This window comes from Danio rerio, chromosome 3 (genome assembly GCF_049306965.1).
Source record: "Danio rerio strain Tuebingen ecotype United States chromosome 3, GRCz12tu, whole genome shotgun sequence".
Classification (NCBI taxonomy): domain Eukaryota; kingdom Metazoa; phylum Chordata; class Actinopteri; order Cypriniformes; family Danionidae; genus Danio; species Danio rerio.
In genome coordinates, this window is record NC_133178.1 from 35,029,842 (window position 1) to 35,056,188 (window position 26,347).

At 35.8% G+C, this 26,347-nt stretch overlaps 1 protein-coding gene across 2 annotated transcripts in view; it reads right to left on the reverse strand.

The window, feature by feature from the left end:
- Window positions 1-1,807: 1,807 nt before the first annotated feature.
- Window positions 1,808-26,347, reverse strand: part of csnk1da (casein kinase 1, delta a) — a 37,132-nt gene continuing 12,592 nt past the window's right edge. The window contains exons 2-10 of one of the 2 annotated variants that reach the window (XM_005163988.6): window positions 23,817-23,927; window positions 17,391-17,539; window positions 16,803-17,031; window positions 15,236-15,406; window positions 13,378-13,526; window positions 13,129-13,294; window positions 11,471-11,583; window positions 9,427-9,495; window positions 1,808-3,813 (exon numbers count right to left, since the gene is read on the reverse strand). In XM_005163988.6, the coding sequence (XP_005164045.1) occupies window positions 9,463-9,495; window positions 11,471-11,583; window positions 13,129-13,294; window positions 13,378-13,526; window positions 15,236-15,406; window positions 16,803-17,031; window positions 17,391-17,539; window positions 23,817-23,927 (1,121 nt within the window). In that variant the 3' untranslated portion in view covers window positions 1,808-3,813; window positions 9,427-9,462. 2 annotated transcript variants of the gene reach the window in all.

Below are 26,347 nucleotides of genomic sequence, written 5' to 3' on the forward strand. Positions count from 1 at the left end.
GAAAAGCAGCCCCAAACCATGATGCTTCCACCCCCAAACTTAACTGTTGGTATAGTGTTCTTGGGGTGGTGGGCAGTGCCATTTCTTCTCCAAACATGATGTGTAGAATGACTGCCAAAAAGTTCAATTTTGCTTTCATCTGACCATACTATAGTTTCCCAATAATCCACAGGCTTCTCCAAATGCTGTTTCGCAAACTTTAACCGGGCCTCAACATGCTTTTTGTTCAGCAATGGAGTCTTGCGTGGTGAGCGTGCATGGATGCCATGGTGGTTCAGTGCATTGCTTATAGTTTTCTTTGAAACAATAGTACCCGCTGATGCGAGGTCTTCCTGAAGTTCTGCCCGAGTGGTTCTTGGCTCTTGGAGAACTCTCCTGATTATTCTTTGGACTCCTCGGACAGGGATCTTACGTGGAGCACCTGATCGTGGCCGGTTTATGGTGAACTTATGCTTTTTCCATTTCCGGATAATAGCCCCCACAGTGCTCACAGGAACATTCAGCATTCTGGAAATGCGCCTATAACCATTCCCATCAAATTGCTTTTCAACGATAAGACTACGCAGATCTTGAGAGAGTTCTTTGTTTTTACCCATCATGAAGTCTTTCCTGTGTGCCTCCTGAGTAATGAGAAGCCTTTATAGGCCATCAATTAGGACTAAAGCAGCTGATATCAATTAGTACTGATAGGGAGCAGGGTTTTTCTCTCAATACTGAACGTTCTCCTGACTTTCTATGCCATTTTGCACCTTGTTATCTTCATGTGTTCAATACTTATTCCCTGTGTCATTTCACTTTATTTATTATGACTCAACTTGTATACTTAAATGTTCTGATTTCTTTGTATGAATTCAATATTTGGCTTGATGGCTACATCTGGTAGGAATTTTGTGTCAGTAGCCCACTTAGAAATCCCCTTACTGATAAAAATGCTGATGTGTCAAATACTTATTTTCCCCGCTGTATGTATGTATATATATATATATATATATATATATATATATATATATATATATATATATATATATATATATATATATATATATATTTTTTTTTTTTTTTTTTTTTTTTTTTTTAAAGCAACAGCTAAAAGCTTTTTTTCCATAGAAAGTTTTGTTTTTACTATGGAAGTCAATGTGGTTTCCAATATTTATAAGAAAATCGTTGTGTTCAAAAAAAAGCTAGAACCATTAAGTGAGAGTAAATCTTTTTTTGCAGGTGAACTATATGCCTTTAACAGTGGTTGTTAATCCTAATAGTTTCAGTAGTGAATACTGTACATTTGTGTGCTCGTGGATTACAGCAGCATAAATATGGATTTGGGACCATCAAACATGACACATGTTGGCCCCTGTTCTCTTCCATTAGTGATCCTGCACTGTTACCCTTTTAACCCTCAACATTTAGTCAACCCCTGCGTGGAGTTGACTAAATGGAGTTTCTTTTTTACTGAACTCGAAAGATGATATTTTAAAAAATGTAACTAGACACCATCTACCATAATAGGACAATTTGGCTACAGGTTAACCTACTTTAAAACATTTTCTGTTCAACAACCTCATATAAATGTGGAAAAGTTTAAGTAAATGATGACAACTTTAGATTTAGAACAATCCCTGGAATCTCTTCATATACTTCTTGGATGGCATTTATTTAATTATTTAACCAAGCATGTCCTATTCAGATACAATATCTCTTCTACCAGAGTCCTGGACATGGGGTGAATTAAAAAAATATATATATGATTTTCCCTTATTAAGAAGCATCCCTTGTGTGTAGAGTATAAAAAGTGAGAAACAAAAACATCTTACAAGTACTTATTAATTTATTTACACATTTTAAAATACACAAATACAGTGGCAATACAAATGAGGAAATAAAATCTTCCAGAGAAGGAAGATTTCCTTAATTCCACCTGATACAGCACAGTGTGATGCAGAAGGACTGGCCAAGCAGTCGCGTGTAGAATGAACCAGAAAAATGAAAGAGAAATCCATAATAGCTCGATCCCCGACAAAGTGTACTTGTGCCTACATTTAAACACCACCAGTACTGGAGCGGCTGTTTCTGTGAGACCACCAGTGGAGAGAAAGAAGTACTAACTTATCAAATCTAGAACGGAACAAAGTCCCTCGCACCTCTCTAAGCTCTAACCTTTTTCCCATACTCACGATACACACACACACACACAGACAAGTGGCTATGAAAAAATGGTACTTTGCCATCACTAGAAACATTCTATATACATGACAACAGAATTGAAGATTTTCACCACTAGATCCCCCCCCGCCCCAGACCCCCATGACTACAGAAAAAGCCTACGCTCTACTATGCTGAATGATATGGACAGGCAGCTCGCCGTCCACATCCTCTGTGACTTATAGCACCAGTAAGTCAAAGAACCCCACTTCTGAAACAAGGGAAAAGTTGTACTAAAAGCATTGGTAAATAAAGTTAAAGGAAAACGAACAAACAAACAAACAAAAATACCTTGCATCTCAATAGTTAAAAGTGTCAGACAAAAAAAATAATCCAAAATCAGGCATGGCTTAAATGATGGCTGGTGTTCTCTCAATGAGACAAGCTGGACTTCCAAATCCAAACAAACATTTGTTTGCGTAACAAAAAGGAAATAAGAGAGAAAAAGGTGCCAGTTTGTCTCAACATGCCCGAGTCTTTCACGCTTACACCCTCAGGCCAGAAAAACAAAGCCCTTTTCATCATTATTAGACTTCCGCAACTGCTTTAAACAACACCATCCAACAGCATGGACTCAACCCCGTGTGCCTGCGTTACTGTAAAAGCTTAGTTCAGGGGTTAAAAAAAAGAAACGACATTAATAACATCAACAACTCTACAATACAGGCATCTCACAGCTTTTGACAAACAAAAACGCATAAAGGGAATGCAATAAAATCTAGAAGCGAGATGATATAGAGAGGGCCTGGCTGTTTGCTGCCAAAAGAAAACAAAGGTGATACTGTGTGTACGACTAAAACCATTTGCTGTGTTGTTTTTCTGCCTGGACTTCAAAATAATAAACTACGAAAAGACATAAGACACCGCCGTCATTCTGCCTCACGAACGAACAGGCTTTCCATTTAATTCTGCATGTTCAGCTTAAACTAACATAAAAAAGGAGAAGATTCACCTGCAAAAGACTGTAGCCAGTGTGAAATCAATTTAATCTCTGATGTACATCAACTTAAAGACAAGAAGAAAAAAAAGTTACGCAAAGCAAAATGTCAATGGCTATCAGTACAGCTGCATTCCAAGCTGTGTGAAAGTATTTTTTTGCAACAAGAGAGAGGATACGCTGCGCAATCAGAGCAGGCTTTAGCCAAAACACTCTGCTTTTGTGAACAGCCCCTGGACGGCAGGAGAACGGTCCTCTCCTCCTATAATATGTGTGTGTTTCAGAGGGCCAAAGGCAGCGTCGGCCGAAAATGACACCCTGTCCTGTCCCTCCCATCTTGTCAGCGATTGACTGGCAGAAAGTGATGTGCCCGGGTGTCTTTTTTTGAGTAGTGTAGGTGAGGAAATGTGTGCGTGCATGTGTGTGCGTGCTAAAAAGAAGAACAGAAAACCAAAAACAGTCCATCTCTGGAGTTTTGCGTGACTCTCAAGTGTTGTTTAATTGCATTGAGAGGAAGGAGGAAATGAAGTGTCTGCTTGGATTTGATTTCACATGGTTAGAGGCTGCTGGAGGAGTCCTTGTGCAGATCAGGGCCGTGGATGGTCTGCTCTTGAGGCGTGTGGAGGGTCTCATCGAGGTACGGCAGACTGCAGGCCACTTGGGACGCGAGAATGAGCCTGGGTGAGGAGGAGACAGACGGGTCAGTTTAGAAAGAGACACTTGGTGTGAAAAAAACAATAAACTGCTCCTAAGAGTATTAGGGTTCTGGTGCGGTTAACGGTGTAATAAAATGGCTACTTTCACACAGTCAGAATTTGAGAGAAACAACTATGGACCCTTTTCATATTTCCAGGTTTCACAGTAGCGGAAGTAGTCATAGTTGGGTAAACTTAAGAGCGCAATGAATGAGAGAGCACAACAAATATATTTTTTTCCTATCCTATTTGCTGATAAAATAAACGAAAAACTCCATGATGGTGTTATCAAGACTTTTAGAAATAGGAAAACAATTGTGTGAGATGGACAATGGCAACTGAAAGAGAGATGAATATCAAATGAACTCTCCTGTCCATAGACGTTGTATTAGAAACACCTCACACAAGCGCTAAATAGTTTTTATGTATTTGCTGGGTATGATTTTTAGCATTTGTTTGTGAAAATCTCTTAAAAATTGCATTTAACTGATCAAAATGACAGCAAAAACAGTATTAGGAATAACATCTCTATTTTAATATATTTAAAATGCTGTTTATTGTGACAAAGCAGTTCTTTGCAGCTGTTATACATTTTCTAATATCCCTAACAATATTTTATTAACAGTTTGAATTATTTTTAGAGTTTTTCTCTTTCATAGTGATTAATTAAATTAGCTAAAATTGGTTTGTTTCCTGAACTAAAATTTATTTATGCTGATTTGCCTATTTTTTGTGAAAACCATAGCAATTTCACAAATTTCCTTTAAGATAAGAAAGCTAAAAGAGCAGCTTTTATTTGAATAATTTCTAATAACAATTAAAAGTATTTACTGGCACCTTTGATCAATGTAATGAATCCTTGCTGAACAGGTTGAAACATTTTTCTAACTTAGAGATGTCCAAACTAGGGCCTGTGGGCCAAAGTTGGCCCATGGTAACCTTTGATTTGACCCCCATCACATCTGATAACGGTTTAGAGATTGTAATTTCAAATTTAATGTAAACTTTTATTTGTTTACTTCATTTTTGAGCTACAAAAAGCTATCTGAAATTAAACATTTCAACTTAAAGGGTGTAAATGAATCTGATTTTGTTTAAAATGTACATGCGACAGATAGAGGACATTACAGAGACTTTAGTGAGTGAATCAAGGCAAAGGCAGATTCTGCTTGACTAGTGTACTCAGCATTTAACTTCACGGTGTTATGAAAGTGATTAGTTTCTAATGGAATAAATTATAAACAAATAAAAGTTTTAAAAAGTTTTACTGCATTAGTTAATACAATTCAAAGTAATGTTTTCTATTTATTTTTTAGTATTATGAAAAAATAATATGAATTAGGAAATTACCCATGGCAACTTTACAGTAAAATAGTTTGGTATGTGTAACTTTGCCCACGGCTCGCAATGATATTTAATTTTTGGCTATTTATACGAAATAGTTTGAGCACCCCTGTTCTAACACAACATACCTTTGTTTATAATTAGGTCCACACAGAATCTATACATAAGAAACTTGCTTTCTTTACCAAATAAGTGGATCTCGATGGATTTGCCTTGTAAACATTAAATAAAAGTTAAAAATGCATTTTTTTTTCATACTAAGTTTTTAATCATGATACTTCTAAGAGTGCAGATTTTTTACAAAATTCTGAGCCGAAATAGCAAAAATGTCTGCGGGTTCCATTTGGCCCTAGTTATAACTGATATTCGTGTATATTTAGGATTTTTGGTTATATACTCTGAAAGTGACTCTCATAATGAACTGTGCATGAATGAATCATGTTCAGCACTACAATCAGAACTGAAAACTATTATTCTGCTTTGTGAACAGCCATTGTTCCGCTATTCCCATGAGTCATCTCAGTGTCATGGGAATGTGTGGGATACCAATGACACCAAATGATGTGTCTGAGTCCCCTTACATCTGGTATAAAGATGATCCGAACACAAGCAGACAGTGCTGAATACAGGTATAAATGGATCCAAAACACTTTGTGATTGGATCGCTCAAACAACATTAGGAGAAAATTGAACACTGAATATGTATAAAAAAGGAACACCCATTCACCTGTCAATAGGTCACAGCACTGAAACAAAACATGAGCATTGGCAGCCACAATATATATGTGAAACTAAAGTGCATTAACATACAGATGCAAAGACGGATCTTTCAATACCAGGTGTAAGGTCAATTTTTCAGATTCATGATGTCATGCCTTTATCATGAATTCTAGCTTTGTGTCACTGCGAAGAAAAAAACTCTAGGACTCTCTCTGAGTCCTAAATATTTCAAGTGGTCCTGAGGTTGTCCTCTGAGCTCCCCCCTATGGCCCACAACACCACAGGGCAAATAGCAGGAGGAGGGTCAAGGATTATAGCACAAAATACAAAGGGTGTACTGTATCTTTGTTTCCACTTAGGACCATAACACAGCAGGTTATTTCAAGAGCGGGGGAGGGGACTCTCTGCTAATTGCGTCTTGCCCCTTTCAGATCCAGGGTAAAATCGCGGTTGATTAATTGCTAGGTGGGAATCCATTTTTCAAGATCCTCTGTAAAAATGGCAAAACAGTCCAGGGGGCCCATGAAAACTTGGGGGCCCAATCGCGTAAATGCTCTCTTAAAGGGCTGGGGTGAACCCATTTCTGATGTTTCAAAGGAAACAAAAGGGTTGAGTCGTTCTGCAAATCTGAGATGAACAGTAAACATGTATTATTCAGGACACAAACTATTTCCTGCAATCTAACATCACAAGCAGCAGTTTTACACTTAAAACAAACAAACTGAATGCAAAATAAAGCTTGTTAGTGTAAAGCTGCATTGATAAGTGGGTGCAGGAGCACAGTCAGGGTGGTAACACTGCATGCCAGAGAGAGCCAAAACCAAGCACCGGGGGTTAAAAGAGTGAGGCAGAATGAGGCATTCACACCCAGGCAGCTATTGAGGTTATTATGAACACCACACACAGTCACAACCAGAGGGCGCTGCACAGCACACAATTCAACAGCGCTCTGCTGCACGGCATTACTGCTTCAAAGACAGACTTTGACATTTACAGGCATTAAATTACTGCAATGGATTCTCTTAAAGCATGTATGAGTATATGGTGAACGCATGTTGACTTGCTAGTAGTCCATATATATGTACATATGGGAGTTTTTCCTGTTGCTGCACTAAACGAAAGCAGAGTGCGTGCCTTGTGTTAGTAACTCTTGATCCTTATCAAATTTGAGTGAAGATATGTCTGCCAGACCTTTACATAACTAAAAAAAAGGAATGAAAATACTCCAAATACATCCACAAACCCATGAATAGTTCCTTTCATGACTTCAATCAGCTTTAAGAAGCAACAGTTCAGATGCGGTTAAAAATGGCGCAGAGGATAACAGTACTGTCCAACTGTGAGTAACGCATCATCGTCATCTGCTGTTATGAATTACTTTCTCTGCTAGAATTAAAAATACCATCTGAATCATTAGAGTGGGGCATGAGGTCAGAAACTGCTAACTGGGATGAAGCCAGATTTAAGTATTCAAGTATCCCAACTATGAATACCGCTGGTTTTGGTGTTGAATAGTGATTGACCACAATGATAAAAGCATTTCCCCAATTCATTTTCTCTATAGACACTTCAATCACATTTTCCAGTTATGAGTCTTAGCCATAAACTCAACTCAAACGAGATATAAATCACTTTCACTACATAATTACATTTAATAATAATATTTTATTATGTTTTAATGCCATTTAAGCAGCATTGGCTATATTCATGGCAATAATATGTCTATTCAGTACATAATCAAATCATAACAGTTTCTTAATAAAACAACCATTATACAAAAAAAAATGCATTTGTATGTTCTTGTTTACCCTTACTTATTGTTTAAAAAATGTGTAAATTATTGACATTGTGGAATTTTTTGTAGACTGCACAAAAATAATACTGATTAAAGGTCTCGCCACATGATGACTGTGGACAAAACAAATGTAAGTAATGACTACCGATAACTACCATTCTCATCTTTGTCATTTTATGGCTGAAAAAGAAATCTACATTTTGTAACTCTACAAAAGCACCCAAAAATGTAGTTATGATCACTTTTGACAGACTAGACTAATGAAAAAGCAGTTCTTTGCTTTTTACAAAACCCCAAAATCTCCTTTAAAGGGGTGGTCCACTACGATATCATTTTTTAAACTTTAGTTGATGTGTAATGTATCTGTGTGAACATAAACATCTCTGAATGTAATATGCTTAAAGTTAAAAGCATTCCCCACGTGCACACACCCTGTGCAGTGAAGGTAAAATGTCATCCAAACTATTGTACTAATCTATTTCCACAGAGCTTCTTCTGTTTTTGTGTTTGGGCTTCCAAAGGACATGACACAAAGACAGAAGTGCTTACAGTTTAATTTTAATTATTTTCCAGAGAATTATAAAATATATGTAGCTAGCATTTGACAAAGGACAGTATCCAGAATCTCTCCCAGTTCAGAGCTGGATTCGGCTACAACTCCTACAACCGATGAAGCTGTGGATTGTGAGCCACAACCCAAGTATTTATTTTTATTTGTTTAAATTGATCAACAACAGAAATAGTTTCTAACGTTAACAGTATGTTCTAGCAAGGACGCAAAAATGAATGTAAACAACGTGAAATGCTGTTTGACACCACTAACAATTTAGTTACAAATTCATATTTATCAGGCAGGCGTGAGGTTCAACTGTGACCTCTTCATTTTTCTGTCTTATTCAGGCAGCTAACTCTGCTAACAGCTGCTCTGACTGACCGTGTTTACACAGCACAAAAGCGTGTGCTTGTAGGGACGTAGTGATGTGACGTAGTGCCAATTCGCCAATCACAGCACATTACGTTAGCTGACCAATCAGAGCCTTTCGAGAGAAACATGAGGGTTACTTACATGTTAGCAGAGTAGCTGTATATAACTAAAGTAAGAAATATAAAAGATTATTGTGATTTTCTAAGGGGTGAAGCATGAGCACACATTTAATCTTATAAACACAACCAAGCCTTAAAGATACACTGTGAACCAGCCCTTTAAAGTGTAAGAAGTATCTAAATTTAAAAAAATAAGATGCAAAATGACACAGCTATTAAAACTACTGAGAAATTTGTGAAATATATATGAATGAATATAGACAAAAATATTTTCAATGCAAATAATTCAGACTACATTATGTTTAAATTAATGTTAATGGTAGCAATCTACAACAATATTGGCATAACACTTTTAAAAATACATCCACTAAAGAATCTCAGAGCTGATAGCTGGATTGTGCTTCTCTATAGAGAAAATGAATGGGGTTTTCACTTCTGATTTCTTCTACGTGGGGGAAAAAAACACGTTCAGTAAAGCACTTTATCAGCATTTGCTAAGCATCTGACTGCCTGATCTGAATTACTGTTTGGAGTGAAGCAGTGAAGCCTCTCTGAGTTCTGTGTGGTGTGTATTGTGCTGTGTGTGACAGCCGTACAGCAGTGATGTCGGACAGGGAGTCTATTAATGCAGGGAAATAGAGGTAGTCCAGGTTACAAAAACATAAGAGACACCGTATCCAACTGTCACTCACCCAATGCGGTCTCTCATACCAGAACATGGCGAGCATCTACTTGCCGTGGTGTTCATAGGGAATGCTATTCTGAAGTGGGTGGGTGGGTAGGTAAGTGGAGGGGGGGGAGACATGTTTATTTGAAGAGAATCAACAACAATTTTGTAAACACCTATCTGAACAGGAGCGTTAACATAGCAAATATTTAAAGCACCAGAGGCTCTGTTGACAGAATTATGACTCTGGGCAGCATTTCAAGAATGTGTGACAAGTTCTGAAAAGATCTTCGCAAATCAGATCCAAAATATGTGGCAGCGGTTACACAATACTGGGCTCAACAATAAGGATGGTCCAATGGCCTGGGGGCAGAGCTAACATTTCAGCCATCCACAAACCTACAAATTACGTTCATTGCTTTTAACTTTTTTGAAGTAGTACAACTGTGGTGTTTTAAGCAATGCTGTACAGTTACAAACATGTCAATGCAACACTGAGCTGAATGTCACCTTTAGTGATATTTAGATTTGGGATAGTCTAGAAAAATAAAGAAATACATAAATAAATGATAATGAGAAATAATGTAATAAGCATAAAATTATGGCAAGTTACAACGCATTCAATCATAAAATCAAAAAACTAAAACAATTACGAAATAATACACTTTTTTTTTTTTTTGCAGAATAATTAGGTGTATATTGTTTACTTTACAGAAACACTTACGATTACAAACCAACAACAACCAAAGATCTAAAATTAATAATACACTGTAAAACCCAAAAGTTCAGATAACTCAAACCATTCTAGGAGACCGATTGCAACAATCTATTTGAGTTCAAAACCTATTCCTAATGAGTACTATAAACTTAATCCATTTGAGTAAACGAAGCAATTTGATCACAGTAAAAGCCAATAAATGAAGAGAACTCAAACCAACTGAGTACTGTAAAACTCAATAAATTAAAGCAACTCAGACCGTTTGAGAAAACAATTGCAACAAAACATTTGAGTTCAAAAACTAATCTATATGAGTACTGTGAACTTCATACAAGTTGAAGTAATGAGGTATTTAACTTGTTACCCTCAACACTGAGTTCAAAACTCTTTTCAAATGAGTAGAATTAACTTTCAGTAAATTTTTGAGTTAACGACACTCATTTCATTTAATAAAGTTGACTGTTGGGTTTTACAGTGTAGTAAGATTAATCAGAAATACTCTTATTGTTGAGCCCGTCAATAATAATAACTACAAATACTGAACATAATATTTCATAACAATATTATGTATACAGATTAAAATAAACCCTAATCTTCAAGTTATTTACTGAGGTAAAATACCAAAATATCTATTTTGTCTGTCACAAAGCAATGAAAAAAAATTAAAGACTTTAAAAGACTTTAAAAACACTTTAAAATTGTGTGATGCATTGAAGAACAACTTTTTTTCTATTTCTGTAAACAACTGATAAAATTTATCCTAGATTTTAAATAAAAGTGGGCTCATTTAGAACATAAAATAATGACAATCGTTCAAAACAAAAAAAAATGGCATATTTTCTGACACACATACATATATTATTTTTAGGCAAAATAACCCTGACTGTTCAATCACAACAAAATAAATATTTACTTTTGAGACAGAGTATATATATTTTTTTTATCTGGGATAAACTTTAACATATCTTTTAATTATTTCCACAGCTGAATCTCCATTTCACTGTTAAAAACTAATTTTAAGGTAAGCTATAAAGTACACATAGCCCAAAAACACCTTTCAAAGCAGAGTGCATTTATTATGGCATGCTAAGACAGCCCTGTGAATCATGACCATGAACCGGCTCTATATCACGCCAGGCCACAGCAGACACAAGCTCCATCCAATCTCTCCTTCATGCCGATAACTTTCCATCATCTTTCTCTTTAACTCTTTGATGAAAACCAATTGTCAAGGAGTTTGTTTATAAAGCTTTTCTACTCAGTGATCGGAGCTGCAGCCAGATACTGACACTGCTGCCAAACAGCACAGGCAACGGTGGGCAAGAATTTTTCATCTCATAAAAGTAGTTACCTGTGATGTGGATATGCGGGAGCAGTCCTGTCGGCCAGTAAGATCAGAGGAGGAAACGTTGACAGGGGCTCCACGGTGCAATCTCATACTGACCTTCCTCTCTCGCTCCATTCCTGCCAAAAAAAAGAGAAAGAAAGATACGTGTCGTCAAAAATATGGAAAAATCTGACAATGAAACCACACATTGGGCCATTTCCACCGAAACAAAAGAAAAAAAATCCTTCTGTTTTCCAATGTCTGAACCACAGAATAATTCCACCCAACTAGACACAAACCTGCATTACATTGAACTTAGGACTTTATGGAAAATAACCACTTATTAAATTAAACACTCTAAAGTTGACTGGGACTAGGATTGGGACGATAACCGTTTTCACGGTATATTGCGGTTTGGAAAAGGCAAGGTTTTAAAACCAAAATTTTCTGTAATACAGTTCCCAAGTTATGTGTAAGATTTTTTTATTTACATTTTGTTTTTTTGGACAACAGTATCTTTTTAAATTGTAAAGAAATCTGTGTTTTTAAAATTAATGAAGACAATGATTCATTTTATTTATTTAGCCTGACATGTTTACTGCTCCAAACTATTATAAATCTTTCAAAAAACAAAATATATTGTTTTCAAAAGGGAAAAAAAAACTTCTTGTTTTTTTACCTAGACATTTAAAAACAATATATTTTAGAGCAGTAATCACAATACCTTGATATTTTTATCCAAGGTTATCATACTGTCAGAATCTTATAACCGGTCTATGCCTAACTGGGACATCCCATTTATGAAAGTTTCACCTTACAAAAAAGGGTCTGGTCTTTGGCAGGTCTTCAAATTTGGGAAATAAAACCCAACGAGCAATCAGATGAACAACAACTTATAGCATTAACAAAAAGTCCCTGACCCACAGCTAAAGCTTAGCCTAAATTGGGTCATGCAACAAGACAAAGATCCTGTGCACTCCAGCAAATGTACAACAGAACAGCTGAAAAAAAAAGTCCAGAGCTCATCCTGACTGAAATGTTGAGGCGAGAGCTGTGCAAAGAACTCAAACTCCTCCAGAATAATCTGAGATTGATAAAGATACAGAAAATGATTACTTTATTGCTAAAAGTGGATCAGAGTCAAAGCATTCCAAGTTTGTCATGTTTTTCAATATTGGCTTTGATTTTTGTTAAATAAATAATGACACGATGCGAGATGTCATGCAATGTTGTTAATCTGAGGTTTTATCTTCCAAGACTTGCCATAGAACATACAGTTTTACATTATAATGGGTTTACAAGTATTTGCACCCAGTTGCTTGAAGCATTGCTAATGGAGGCCATACAATTCACGGATTTCAGTTTATGGTTAACACGAGAAGTGCAGGGTCACTGTTTAATTAGAGAGATGTCTGTGTAAACCGCCACCATTTTGATAGAGCGAATGCTAGTAAATTTAAGTCATGTCTAGCAAACATCCTGCTGAGTGCAGTAGCTTGCAACCCTTTTAACCACTTCCTTTTAGCTCAGATGACAACAAACTGTCTTGATCTGTAGTGAAAGTGAAATGAAAGAAAACCCTAGTGTTTCCATATCACTTGTCACGCACAAAGGAAAATGTAGATGTGTTGATTTATAAACGTGTTTATAAACTCCAGTGAAGTCTGATAGTGGTGTCTTACCTGTGTGTGAGTCTGGCGTGAGGGGTGGGGCAGGTGCTACTTCTTGTGTTCCTCTGGGTCTACCTGAGCTTGTGGGCAGCATGACACGGGGAAGAGGAATTCGCCCTTGCCGTATCCTTTCCTCGCGATCCCTCCGATCTCTCTCTGGATCTTCTCTGGCTCCGCCCTGAACAGCACACCACACTGTATATTAGGTACTAAGTCTTAAAAAAATAAGCTGTTAGTACAATGACTATACAAAGAACTTACAAATTTGAGCATATTCCAGTCAAACACGTAATCATATGAAAAGCCTTGCCGGTGAAAAAGATTTCTGAAAAGTTGTCTCAGGTAAGAGTAGTCCGGCTTGTCGTCAAAACGAAGGGAGCGGCAAAAGTTGAGGTATGTGGCAAACTCAGCTGAGAACAAAAAAATTAGGAAACATAAGATTTGGGGCCTTATATTTAACCAGAACATTCATATTTAAAGTTATATCTACTGTAGCCCAGGGGTTCCCAAACTTTTCAGCCCGCGACCCCAATAACAATGCCAGTGACTTGCGACCTCCAATATTTTCTGAGGTGGTTATAAATATATAAGCCTTGCACACAACGGTACACACATACCAATAGGCCCAAGTCTATTCATGGTTTAATTTTGGAGCTACTCGGAGACCATCCTCCATGTTCAGTCATGGCCAGCATTTAATTTTAATGTATGCGAGTGCAGTAAAGGTGTGAGAAAGTTTAACCTGGTGCCATAAAATCAATGTGCTGTGTCTTTAATATAATATAATGTAATCACCCCAGAGGTCGCCAAAGAATTGAAAGTCTGATGGCTTTCTATTTGCATGTTTTTTTTAAATGTTTATCATTAACATATAAACAATGTTACTAATAACTACTATTAGTTATGGATAAAATATGGTCATTCGACTAGTCTACTAAAATAAATTAGATTTTTGAAAATCAACAAGCAACCCCACCTCATTGTCCTGCAACCCCCACTTTGGGAACTACTGCTGTAGTCAACTATAAAATATACTATTTCACAATTATAAATAGTATTCTAGATATAGACCATTTTAATGTGGCGATGAACATTTCCTGCTTGTTGCCAAACTATTTTAGAACTGTAACAAGAGGCGATTTAATCATATATTAACATTAAAATGGCCCCCACAACATTATTCACCAACACATGGACCTTTGTGGATTCTGGGGAGCTATGGAAATTAAAAATGTAATACAGGAAATACATTATGACTATTGTATTGACCATTTTGAGGGATGTAAACAACAGACTATTCGTGGTCTATAAAATGTTTTAAAAACTTTTATGCACACAATCACATTTATTTGATCAAAACACAACTACTAACTCTGTTAAATATAACATAAAAAAAAATTGTACTTTATTTTAAAATGTAATGTTTATTGTAAGTTATCTTGATCGTGTGACCTTCAAAAAAAATCACCTGTTCAAGAAACACTTAAGATTTATAAGCAAAGCTGAAATCTGTTCTGCTTAATATATTTTGTGATTTGTTAAAATTCGTCGATAAATTGTTTTATTTTAAACAAATCTTTTGTAATAATATAAATGTCTTTACTAATAATTTACAAATCAATTGAAAAAAAGACTTCAAAATTTTAACCGAAGTGTAAATGTTAACGTATTTCTAAAAGTTGTTTTCAGCCAGATATATTCCAATACAATGTAAAAAAAAACTAAAATAGTATTAATAACAAGACTAAAATCTATGATAACACTTTTTTTTTGATGGTCCATTTGAGTATTAGTAGACTGCTTAATCTGTTGATAATGCTCCTTCAACAAACCTTTAACTGATTATAAGAAACTTTGTAAGTACATGTCATCGTACACTAAGCCTAACCACAACCTTACAGTCTACTTATAATCTAATGAGAATTAGTTGGCATGTAGATGCAAAGTAACTTAAAGTGTGACCAAATGTTCTCTAAAATGAGAAAACACCATCACAAATTACACTTAGCAACCTTCAGCTAAAAACATACAAAAGCTTCTCGTAGTACACGGCTATGCTGTTATAACTTTAGCCTGTTGGCTATTGAAAAAAAGGTTTTATGTAGGAGCACAAGCTTACATGGGTATCCCTTGCAAAGGACTTCAATAGGAGTGGACATTTTCTTCTCGCTGATTCGCTCGTACTTCTGTCTCTTTGTGGCAGCTTTCAAACCCTGCCATGGCAGAGAGCCCAGGTTGAAGTACATGAGCACATAGCCAAGAGACTCCAAGTCATCTCGTCTGGACTGCTCTGTGAAAGAAAACACCAACGATAAACACTGTATATCATTACGATAGCCAGACTACAACAGGTGAAGTGGCTTGATTGTAAATCTTAGAGTGATGACAAGCACAGGAGGTTTCAATATGGTAATATTAGATTAGTAGGGTGTTAATGCACAAATTTGAACTGGAAATTCTGGTTCAGTACACATGTACTAGGCAAATCATATTGTTTCAGCATCGATATCACAATGTGTGCAATAGTCACATTGCAAAGACATGCAATGTTGAGTGTAATTTTTACATTTACATATTCAAAATCATTATGCAAGCACTGTTTATTTCACTTTTATCTTTGCTTTGTTGCATTTATCTCTCCTTAACACAAACTTTTCTTTTTCTTTTTTTTCCAAAATTAATTTTTTTTTCATTTTTAATCCTTATTTAATTTTTTATTTAATTAGTTCTTTCTCTCTCTCTCTCTCTCTCTCTCTCTCTCTCTCTCTCTCTCTCTCTCTCTCTCTCTCTATCTCTCAGAAGATATGTTTGTTTTTAATTCACACATTTTATTTATTTTCCTATAGTGGACAAATAAGAAAATTGTAATGTATACTACTATGCATCATCTTGCTAAACACAAATAAAAATAAATAAATAAAAAGAAAAAAAATGAATATTGAATCCCATTTTCAATTTAGTTGATTTGGAGCAGTTTATTTACCCTTAAAGTCTGTGTGAAGTAAAATTGTAAAATGTATATTTTGCTAGCATACATCGTTATTATTATTTAGGTGAACAATTGATTTGTGCAAGTTAATACACTGAATAAACTGTTTGTTTTTGTAATCTTCAATTAAATCTGACCATCTCCTTTAGTGTATAAAGTGTCAGTCGTTCTCTGTTGAAATCTGTTTGGCAGCTTCAGTCTAGAGCTGGGTAATTAATCAAAAAGTAATTGACATTTATGTGTGTGTATCCTTCAATTATTATAAAATCACGTAATGCACCCTTCATTCAAAAATTTCTCACTTGTAATATGAGCATATTTACTGAAGGCTACAAAACTTGTTAAATAAATAAAATAATCATTCATTAACTGAAATAGAGATATGTTGTTTTAGGCCAAATCGCCCACCCCTACTTTAAACATGATATTGTAGCATATGCTACAAGTGAATGATGAGAAAAAAGAAAGCCTCGTCCACTACTTAATATTCTGTTTCAGCTGTACATTTACATACTACAAAAAGTCTCACACACACTTAAAAAAATTAACTAGACCTTAATTTATTTAAAGGCAGAAGCACATTTTGTTCAGTAAACCATTATATGAAGAGTCAATCCTAAATTTATATATTAATACTAATTAATAAATACTTATGATAATAATTATTGTAAATTTTTAAAAAGATTTATAAGGGTACCTATTCCCAAGTGGGTGTTGATGGAAGCGTAGCGAGCAGTGCCGGTCAGGTTTTTATTCTCGCGGTAAGGGATGTGCTGGTGGGTGCGAGCATCTCTGTACTTCTTGGCCAGGCCAAAGTCAATGATGTAAACAAGGTTGCCCTTCTTCCCAAGGCCCATAAGGAAGTTATCAGGCTTGACATCTCTGTGGATGAAGTTCTTAGAGTGAATGTATTCAATACGGCTGATCTGAGGGGAAAAAAAAAAGCAAAGAAGACAGGTTTAGCAGGTCCAATGACTGATTGAGAGTCTCCTAAACACACCAATTCAAATAAAGCAGAGAGGGCTTGACAACCACTGAACAAGCAGGCCTTTAACATTATGCCTTATTCACCACAATGCCTCTTGGCACTTAATACTCAGTCAAACCTGAAGTGAAAGAGGACACTGATTGTCTATGTAAAACAGTTGAAAGGTTGACGCTAAAGCTTGTCACGCCAATGGAAAACCACTTCCTGGAGTCATTTTCCCATTTTGGGTGTCCCGTAACAAGAAAAGGCGAAGGGTGGAGCGGACAAAGGTTACAGTAAGCACGTCTAGAGCCTTACCATCTGGTCAGCCAACAGAAGAACAGTCTTTAGGCTGAACTTGCGCGAACAAAAATTGAAGAGATCCTCCAAACTGGGACCGAGAAGCTCCATAACCATCACGTTGTAATCTCCCTCTGCTCCACACCATTTGATTGTTGGGATGCCAACTGTAAAAAGAAGCAATTGCAATTAATACAGATTGTTTGCTCTTAAAAAAAAGCTAGTCTAACATAGTTTATGAAAGAAACACTAGGCAACAAAAAGGACCTTGAAAGTTTAGATTACTGAACAGTGAGCAATGCATGTGTAGGGTTGAAGAATTGATATACAGAAACTGAAGGTGACCTACAACATAACCGGCAGGGGGTTGGGAGCCTGTTTGTAATAAAAGCACAAGGAGAGCTTCAGCTTAAGCAAACCAGCAGCTCTGGTTGGTCAGGCTCTAACTCATCAGCCATAAAGCATCAACCATCTCTAGAACGACCTTCAAGTGATGCACAAGAAGATATAGGCTATCATGAAAAGACAGCTGATGCCCAATTAGATGTCTTCAAGGGCATGTTTTTCGTCCCCGCTCAACTACACAGCTTCAGACGAACCAGGAAAGGCAGCTGTCACAACACTAATGTAATTTGAATGTGTACTGATCTGATAGGTGTACAATACACAAACTTCCAGTTAAGCACAGAAGCCTGTCATGTGATTCAGTTATAGCCAGCCGCTTTAACAAAACTCTCATTTAAATGAGCATTTGTCAATCGTTTACAGTCTGCAGAAAAAAACTAAATTAAGATACGCTTGTGTCACGAATAAAATCTAATTACGGTTTATTTTACAAAACCCTTAATGATGCTCTCAATATGTTCATGTGTGACGCATCACATTTTTAATCAATTTAAATATTTTTGCTTTAACCTTTCTGACTTAAGTGTAGTAATGTTTGTTATTTTGATAATGTTTCTTGCATTAATGCAGTGTTGTGTATTAGCCTAAATAGTGCTTTGTGTTTATTAATAGCCAAATGTATTGTGAGTATTATTAGCCATATTTAAAACAAGACACTTAAAAATTCTGGTTCATCATGAAGCTTTATTTTTTACTACCTATATTAGGAGAGCTGTTTCTTTACATTAAAAAGAAGACTTTGGAATATATAAATGTTTGGAATATATAGTGTTTTGGTAGGCATGAATGCACTTTATAAATATGTTTTACAGTGTAAAGACTGCTTTCAAACAGGTTTCCTGAATACCACAATGTCTGGTATAACCTAGACTAGTCTAGATTTTCTGTCTTCACAGAAACCTGGCATACTCAAGATTAAGGACAGGAAGAGACAGAGAACTCAACAGCATTCAGGAAGGTCAGAGATGTCTCAGCAGCTGTTGTCGTGTCTACTCTTATGTGTGCCCTGAGCCTGGCCACTGCCTTCAACAGCAAAGAGCTTTTGCTGTTCAGCACTTTGCAGAAAACATCTTCCAGGTCAGCTATTCCTGCGCAAACTCAGGCAGTTAAATATATCTCCTGGCCTGAGCCGTCCAGCGTGCGTTTCCATTCTCACATCATGACGGCTCTGACAAGCTCTATATTAACAGGAATTAAAAAAAGAAAAATGCACAGCCTTGTGCTTCTCCATGTATGGACTCGAAAAGGGAGTTTTTAACATGCTAAAACATTCAAAGACTAAAGCATACAAGACATGGTTTCCTTTCCTCCATAAAATGCATGTACACACATGCACGTATACATGCGGGTACCATTCTACATGTAAAGACATCAGCGTGTATGCTAGTTCATGCTGTGCTAAATAAGGCTGGGAGTGGTTCAAGAGACCCAGTTAGGAGATGGAATGCACGGGATGGCCCCTCCCCCAAACCCACTCCCCTCCGCACGCACCATCTGGCCCGGGGTCCATGTGATCATAGAGAGCACAAGCGCTGAGAGGGAGGTGCAGACAGAATGTCGGTCTGTCATGGCATGGATGCCATCGCAACGTTTGGCCGCTGCAAAGTGAACGTCATGCATGCTCAGTCATGCTGCGAGTGAGCGGACAGACTTGAGCGTGTTTGAAAGTGAGCGCTGTAGACACACTTTTCCTACTGACACCATAAAACACCGCCTGACAGGATGGTAATACATCTATCCAGAATAAAAGCAATCACGGGTAAACCCAGCTGGATGCAGCGAAGGGGGACGCATCCTTCAGAAAACTCATGTATATTCATGAGCCATCACTATGCATTGCAAGAGAAACAAAAAGTCAACCAAAACAAATATTATTGGGTCCAACTACAGGATACAAATGGCATATTTCTTCTTCATTCACATGAGAATCCATGTTCAGCCATTGAGTACACGAAACATGGTGCTGACAGAACATGGGGTTGTTAGAGATTTGATGATGCCAATCTCATCAGAGAAGGATGTGTTGAGTCACTGACTGATGATGTGAGAGGAAATTGTCACAATTCGTTTGCCGCCCACTCTTGCCACAGTATTCGGTAACACAATCTAAGAAATGGAGGTCCTGCGCCTTGCTTTAAGAAAACTCCATTACTTGAATAGATTAAACAAGAGGTCAACAAACAAAACTATATCAAGGCAACATTAAATAGTGTTTATTTAGAGAGGCTTTTAGTAGCTAATATGTTTGCCAATGGTTAAAATCATGGATTTGAGTACTTCCGGTTTTAACAAGCTCTAATGATTCTATTTTATTTGTAATTTCTATTAGTTCCAAAATTGACTAGCCAGTATATTTTCCATGTAAGAGCAGGTATGGTCATTTGTAAATTAAATGTATTGTCATCTGCATTCAGTCATTATTATATATACATATACACACACATTCAAAAGTTCATAACATTTATTTAATCTTTTTTTCAACACAAAAACGCACAAAATGGACTAATGACTGCTGAAAATTTTGCTCTGCCTTTTAACAGGAATAAACAATAAAACAGTGACCATAAATTGCAATAATATTTAAGTATATTACTATTTATATATATATTTATTTATATATTTTCAAGCAATAAATATTAGGGATGCTCCGATCGATCGGCCAATAGTCACATTTAATGGCTTAATCGGTACTCGCTGATCTGACTGATCTCATGAACCGATCGCAGGAGATTGTGTTAGTTAGACATAATCAAAATATTTGAATGCTGTTCAATGTAATTAGGCCATTTTCCTTAGAACCAAGGTTGTGACGACATATGACAACACCGGTAATACCGGTATCACCGTGGGGGTGGGGGTTTCTTCTTTTTCTGCTTTTAAATAGCTTATAAATGCGTGTGTATTATACTTTCACTTTTAGTTTTGCAGGAATTGCCAATTCAGTGTCAATTGTTTGAATGGACGACAGGGAAACTACAAAAAATATATATATATATTTTTTTTTAAATCACTGTAATTAAACACAGAACTTTTATTAAAATAATGAAAAAAACACAACAATGCTACAGGCTGAAAAAACTATGGAACTTGGAACCAAACAAATAACAACCATATATAAAAATAAATTAAAGAAAAACCTCCAAAATTACATTAAACTACAAAAATGACAGATTGGCAGTGTTTAAAAAAAGAAATAAACAAAAAAACAGTAAATTGGCATTTATTAACAGTGCAGTCTACATGTTCTTTGCCAGGAAACCTGGCCAATATGTTGACCATCTCTGGCTTAAGATGGATCTTGTGGGGTTCATGTTCCCCATCGTGCTGAACACTCTCTCAGATGCGCAGCTTGTTGCGCACACGCAAAGATATTTTTTGGGTTCATGCCAACGGGGGAACATAGTTGGTTGTCTTTTGTTGTCCTACCTGACTTCAATGTCTTAATGGGTTAATTAGCCTAATGTATTATATATTAATAGCTTAGTCCTTATGAAAAATCAGTTTGTACATTATTAACGAGGTCACACTTTACAATAAGGTTCATTAGTTAATGTTAATTATTGCATTTATTAACATGAACAAACAGTGAACAATACATTTACTACAGTATTTATTCATGTTAGTTAACGTTAGTTAATGAAAATACAGTAGTTCATTGTTAGTTTATGTTAACTCATGGTGCATTAACTAATGTTAACAAGCATGGACTTGGATGGTAATAATGCATTAATAAATGTTCAATTATGATTAATAAATGCTCTACATGTATTGTTCATGATTAGTTCATGTTAGTAAATGCATTAACTAATGAACCTTATTGTAAAGTGTTACCATTAACGAATACTGAAGAAATAAACCGAATATGAAATATGATCCTTGCATAATGATCACAACTAAACAAGCTAGCACTCATTTTATATAAAATAAAAAAAATGTTAAGTAATGGAACATCATGTAAAAAATCTAAAAACTAAGGGCTAAATAAAAGCTTATCAAAGCTGAACATCAGCGGTCACCGCGCACGTGGAGTTTACAGCTTCTGTAAGATTAGACAGCTTATAGCCTACAGATCACACAATCTCAATAAACAACATGTAAAAGTATACATATTTTGATAAGTTTTGCTATGGAACATTTAAAACTATATGATCTTGCTTTTGGTTATATCGATACCGGCTTTGAGCTCTCTCTCTCTCACAAGCGGCAGTTGACAGGCGCTGCATAAGGGCGCTATACACTGTAAGTGGCGGAATACACTACACAGCATACACTGGCAAGATGTTTTATTTTTAGTTTTATTCGTGGCAGATTTGTGTGTTGTTCCTTTTTTAAAATGCATTTATTTTTAAAATCAAGTTAATTTTATCTATCGAGTAACATAACTCCTTCAAAGCTATTGGAGTTAAATAAAGTAGTGTGTAGTATGACTTTACCAGCACCGCCCTGTAAGTTTACACACTGCATAGACTGTAGGTCTACAGCTCTGGTGTGTTATGAATTGCATGTTTTAAATGACACCGAAACATGCTACGTTTAGTTTCTAATTTAAAATATACATTATAATGCAGTACACAGTAACATAATTTTTGAATGGCTTGCCTATTGGCAGCGTATACCGTTAAGCTTAAATAGGCTGATCATATTTTTATATTTTTATCAAACAAAAATGCAATGAATTGTTTATTTTGGCTTTTATTTTATTCGAATTAATATAATTATTAGGCAACAACTTTTACATAACATTGGCTCTGATTGCACTTTGACAAGTATCATAGATTTTTTGGCTCAAAGACATTTATGCCTGTACATTTCAGTGCAGTATTTTGACAGATTTAGCTATTCTACCAGTCAGCTGTTATTAGCCTCAGTTTGACTACTTAACTTGTGTGGCGTATGTATCATGTCTGGATGAGAGTGAGATGAGATCACACCGCACGTGACAGTTACTTTACTGCAATTTTTAAAATATTGGCTCATCTAAATTAACTTTTAATTCAATTAACAGGCTTTGTTTCTCTGCAGTTGGCTAATAATGGCGCGGCATTGCTAAATCACTCGTTTTAATAAAAAATAAGATTATTTATTATTAAACACTGTGAGATGATGATCGTGTGATTTTTAAAATGAGAGTATGTGTTGCGTATTTATGGCTATTGATCTTATCTACCCACGACCCACCCATAGTTAAACATCAGGTGCGTTGAAGGTGCGTGTATATAGTTGTGTTTCCTCCAGATGCTGCCTTTGTCAGGCAAAGTTTGCAGAATGCCTGGTTTAACGTTTTCAGGTTCTCTTTTTGCATTTGGTTTGAACACAAAATATTGCCACACAGGTGCTTTTGTGTTGCATTTTGACACTACATCGTCCGCCATTCTCTTTCTGTAAATTCGACTCCTCTCGTTCTCCTCGCATGATAAATGAAATATGACCCATTGTAGCTATGTTCAGATTTTATTTATAGTGCATGCTCTCATCTTAAGTAAGTTATTTAGAATTATATTTTCCATTTAATTCAAATAAATATTTAATTAAAAAAATACTTAAACAAATGTGGGGACGGTGTCACTGTGGAAAAGTGATGTCACTGGTGTTGCGTCTTAAAACCGGTAACACCATCAACATAGTCTATCGTGGCAAGCCTAATAACAACTGAAAATTCTGTGTTTTTGACAATATTTCACTGAAACTGTGTGTAATTTACTTATTGCAATAAACAGTAGTGTATAGGCCTATTTTCTTTCAGTAATAGATTAATAGGTGTGCAACTGTTGAATTCTTCTTTCATCATTTGCAGTGTTTCCGAATTGCATTGTTAGTTATTTTTCTTACAATTTTTTTAATCTGTGCTGTCTATTATTTTTTGTAAAGCTGCTTCTGACCATGACAGTAAAGTTTTACTTCCCATAAACGAACAAGTACACGGGCTCTTATGTATATGGCATCGCTGTGAGGAGTGTACATGTGACTCATAGTTCTGTACTAATGGAGAAGCCGGATGGAGACCACGAGGAGCTGTTGAGTGAGTGTGGAAACACATACCGCCTCCTTGCATCATCTTGTAGATCTTGCTCTCGATGTGCAGCTGCGGGTGCTTCGTTTTCACACATTCTAGTTTGATGGCTACTTCTTCCCCCGTGGTGATGTCTGTGCCTGGAGAACGGAAAACATGGAAGATGGAGTTCAGTTTCACTATACATCACCAAAGCGAGAAACAACCATATTGTAGGACACGTCTAAAGTAGGAAGCTTCAACATTAACTATGTGCTCATGTACCTGTGACGTACATTTCACGCATCCCCCAGCATGTGAACCATAAATCTACTCAACTAGAGAGGCTTTGCTGCGTCTAAATAAGCTTTAGCTTCCAGTGCATTATGAGTCACTGGAGCACAATTACATATGACCAAAAAATATGAATATGCAAGCCTACAATGATTAAAAAAAAATTCAACATATCCAAGGTTGACTCACTCACACAGCTTTCCAGTGTGAGGGAGTGGGCACAATTATCTACACGCACTGCTTTACCACCTCCTTTCCGGCCCACCATCTGCCAGAACTCAACATCCTGAGCAGAAGATGCTGAAAATCATCCACCATCATCTGCTGTAACAGCCACCCAATAGAACAGATAACAGAGAATGAAGCATTCGCGTATGTGTTGTGCCTGAGGGCTCTGACATGAAAGGCAGAATGAATGATCTGGTTGAACAAAAATGAACATTTCACCCCTGCTGCCATTACCAAGAGTCCTGGAACTGACATGCTACTTGAACCCACTCTGGCTCTGCCAGCTTGTAAACAGCAAACTACTCTTACAAACCTTATTATCAGCCTAAATAACCATTTGGATTTTCCACTTATTCCACCAAATCTCAAACAATTTCAATAAAAAAAAACAAAAAAACAACAACAACAAAAAAAGTAGCTCTTGAGAAACCAAAAAAATTCACATTGCCTTTTAAAACCTACAAATATCAAAAGAGTAAACTGATTTAAAACTAACAAATTTAAAATTTGATTATCTTTTTTCCACATAATAAAGTTGCAATTAGGCCTGTCACGATATCTATTTTTTGTTGTTTTATTTATTCCACCAACATATATTGTGATAAATTATATTGTCATTTTAAGACCATTTTATGCCACTTAGTACATAATGGCAGAATGACAATATAATATCACAATGCAATTACGTTCTTTCAAAAAACACATAATATTTTATTCATAAAACTATTGAACTTAGCCATTTTAAAAATCTTATGGCAGTACCAATAGCCTAGTGGTACTGTGCACAGACATATAGAACTGACATGCTCACGGCAACTCGAGGTCCTTTGCAATTCTTCCCCTCTCTCTGTCTGCACTCAATGCTTTCTTGTCTGAAATCTCTATGGTCCTATCATAATAAAGGTGGAAAAAGCCCTGAAAAATAACTATAAAAACTTAAAATTAAATAAAATTAATAATTCTGCATTGGAATCAGAATGTGAAAACTCAGATCCTATATAAATAATAATAAATAGTAGCAAAAAAGTGCAAGATAAAAAAGTAACAGAGGCGGCAATATCCGCAACCAGATCTATTTTTCAAACACCCATGAAAATATTAAGCAATTTATATAGTAAAAACTAGTATTTTTAACCATACTACCACTAACAGCTCCAATAGAAAGAAAGAGGTTGCACAATCAACTGAAATGTTGCTAGAATTGGTTATGCATAGACCAAAAATACTGCATCTCCAAAAATAGTTGAGGTCATGTCCATGTGTTGTGGGAAAAGTCTATTGATTATTGTAACAGTACTAATTGCAATGAACTATTCTTCCAGGTATGTTTACTTTTACAGAAGTGTATTTTTATTAATTTACAAAAAAAATAAATAATAGGTTTAATAATGTAACAAAATGTTTTAGTAAACATTACAAAAAACGTATTGTCGTGGTCACAATGTTTCTCATATAATTGAGGCTTTTACATAAATAACTTACTGTAAAGATTGGGGCTGCACAATAGATAATTTCCGCATTGATATCGCAATGCGATCATTCGCAATAGTCACATCGCGAGTATGTTTATCTTTTTTTTATCATTTTGCAAGTGTTTTTTGAGGCCTGTGACTGAGGATTTCACACAATTCAATTCAACACAATTCAGGTATTCGAAATTCTACCATTAGCAACTTTGACCAATTAACAAGTAAATTTTTTATTGAATTGTTTATATAACACAGTTCTCACCGTTATCATGCAGTATTTTTTTATTTTTGATTATTCAATTACTGTATACCTTTCTACCTTTCTTTATTGAGTTTATCATCTATGCTTGTAGATTGTTTATTATATTTTATGCACTCCCCTACAAAATCATCCCAATCTAAAATTATTAGGGAGATAATCCTCATATGAATATATATATATATATATATATATATATATATATATATATATATATATATATATATATATATATATATATTGCAGATTTAAAAAAACATTGCAATGTTAAATTTTTCCAATATCGTGCAGGCCTAGTAAAGATAATGAATCAAAGTTGCATGATTCTTGC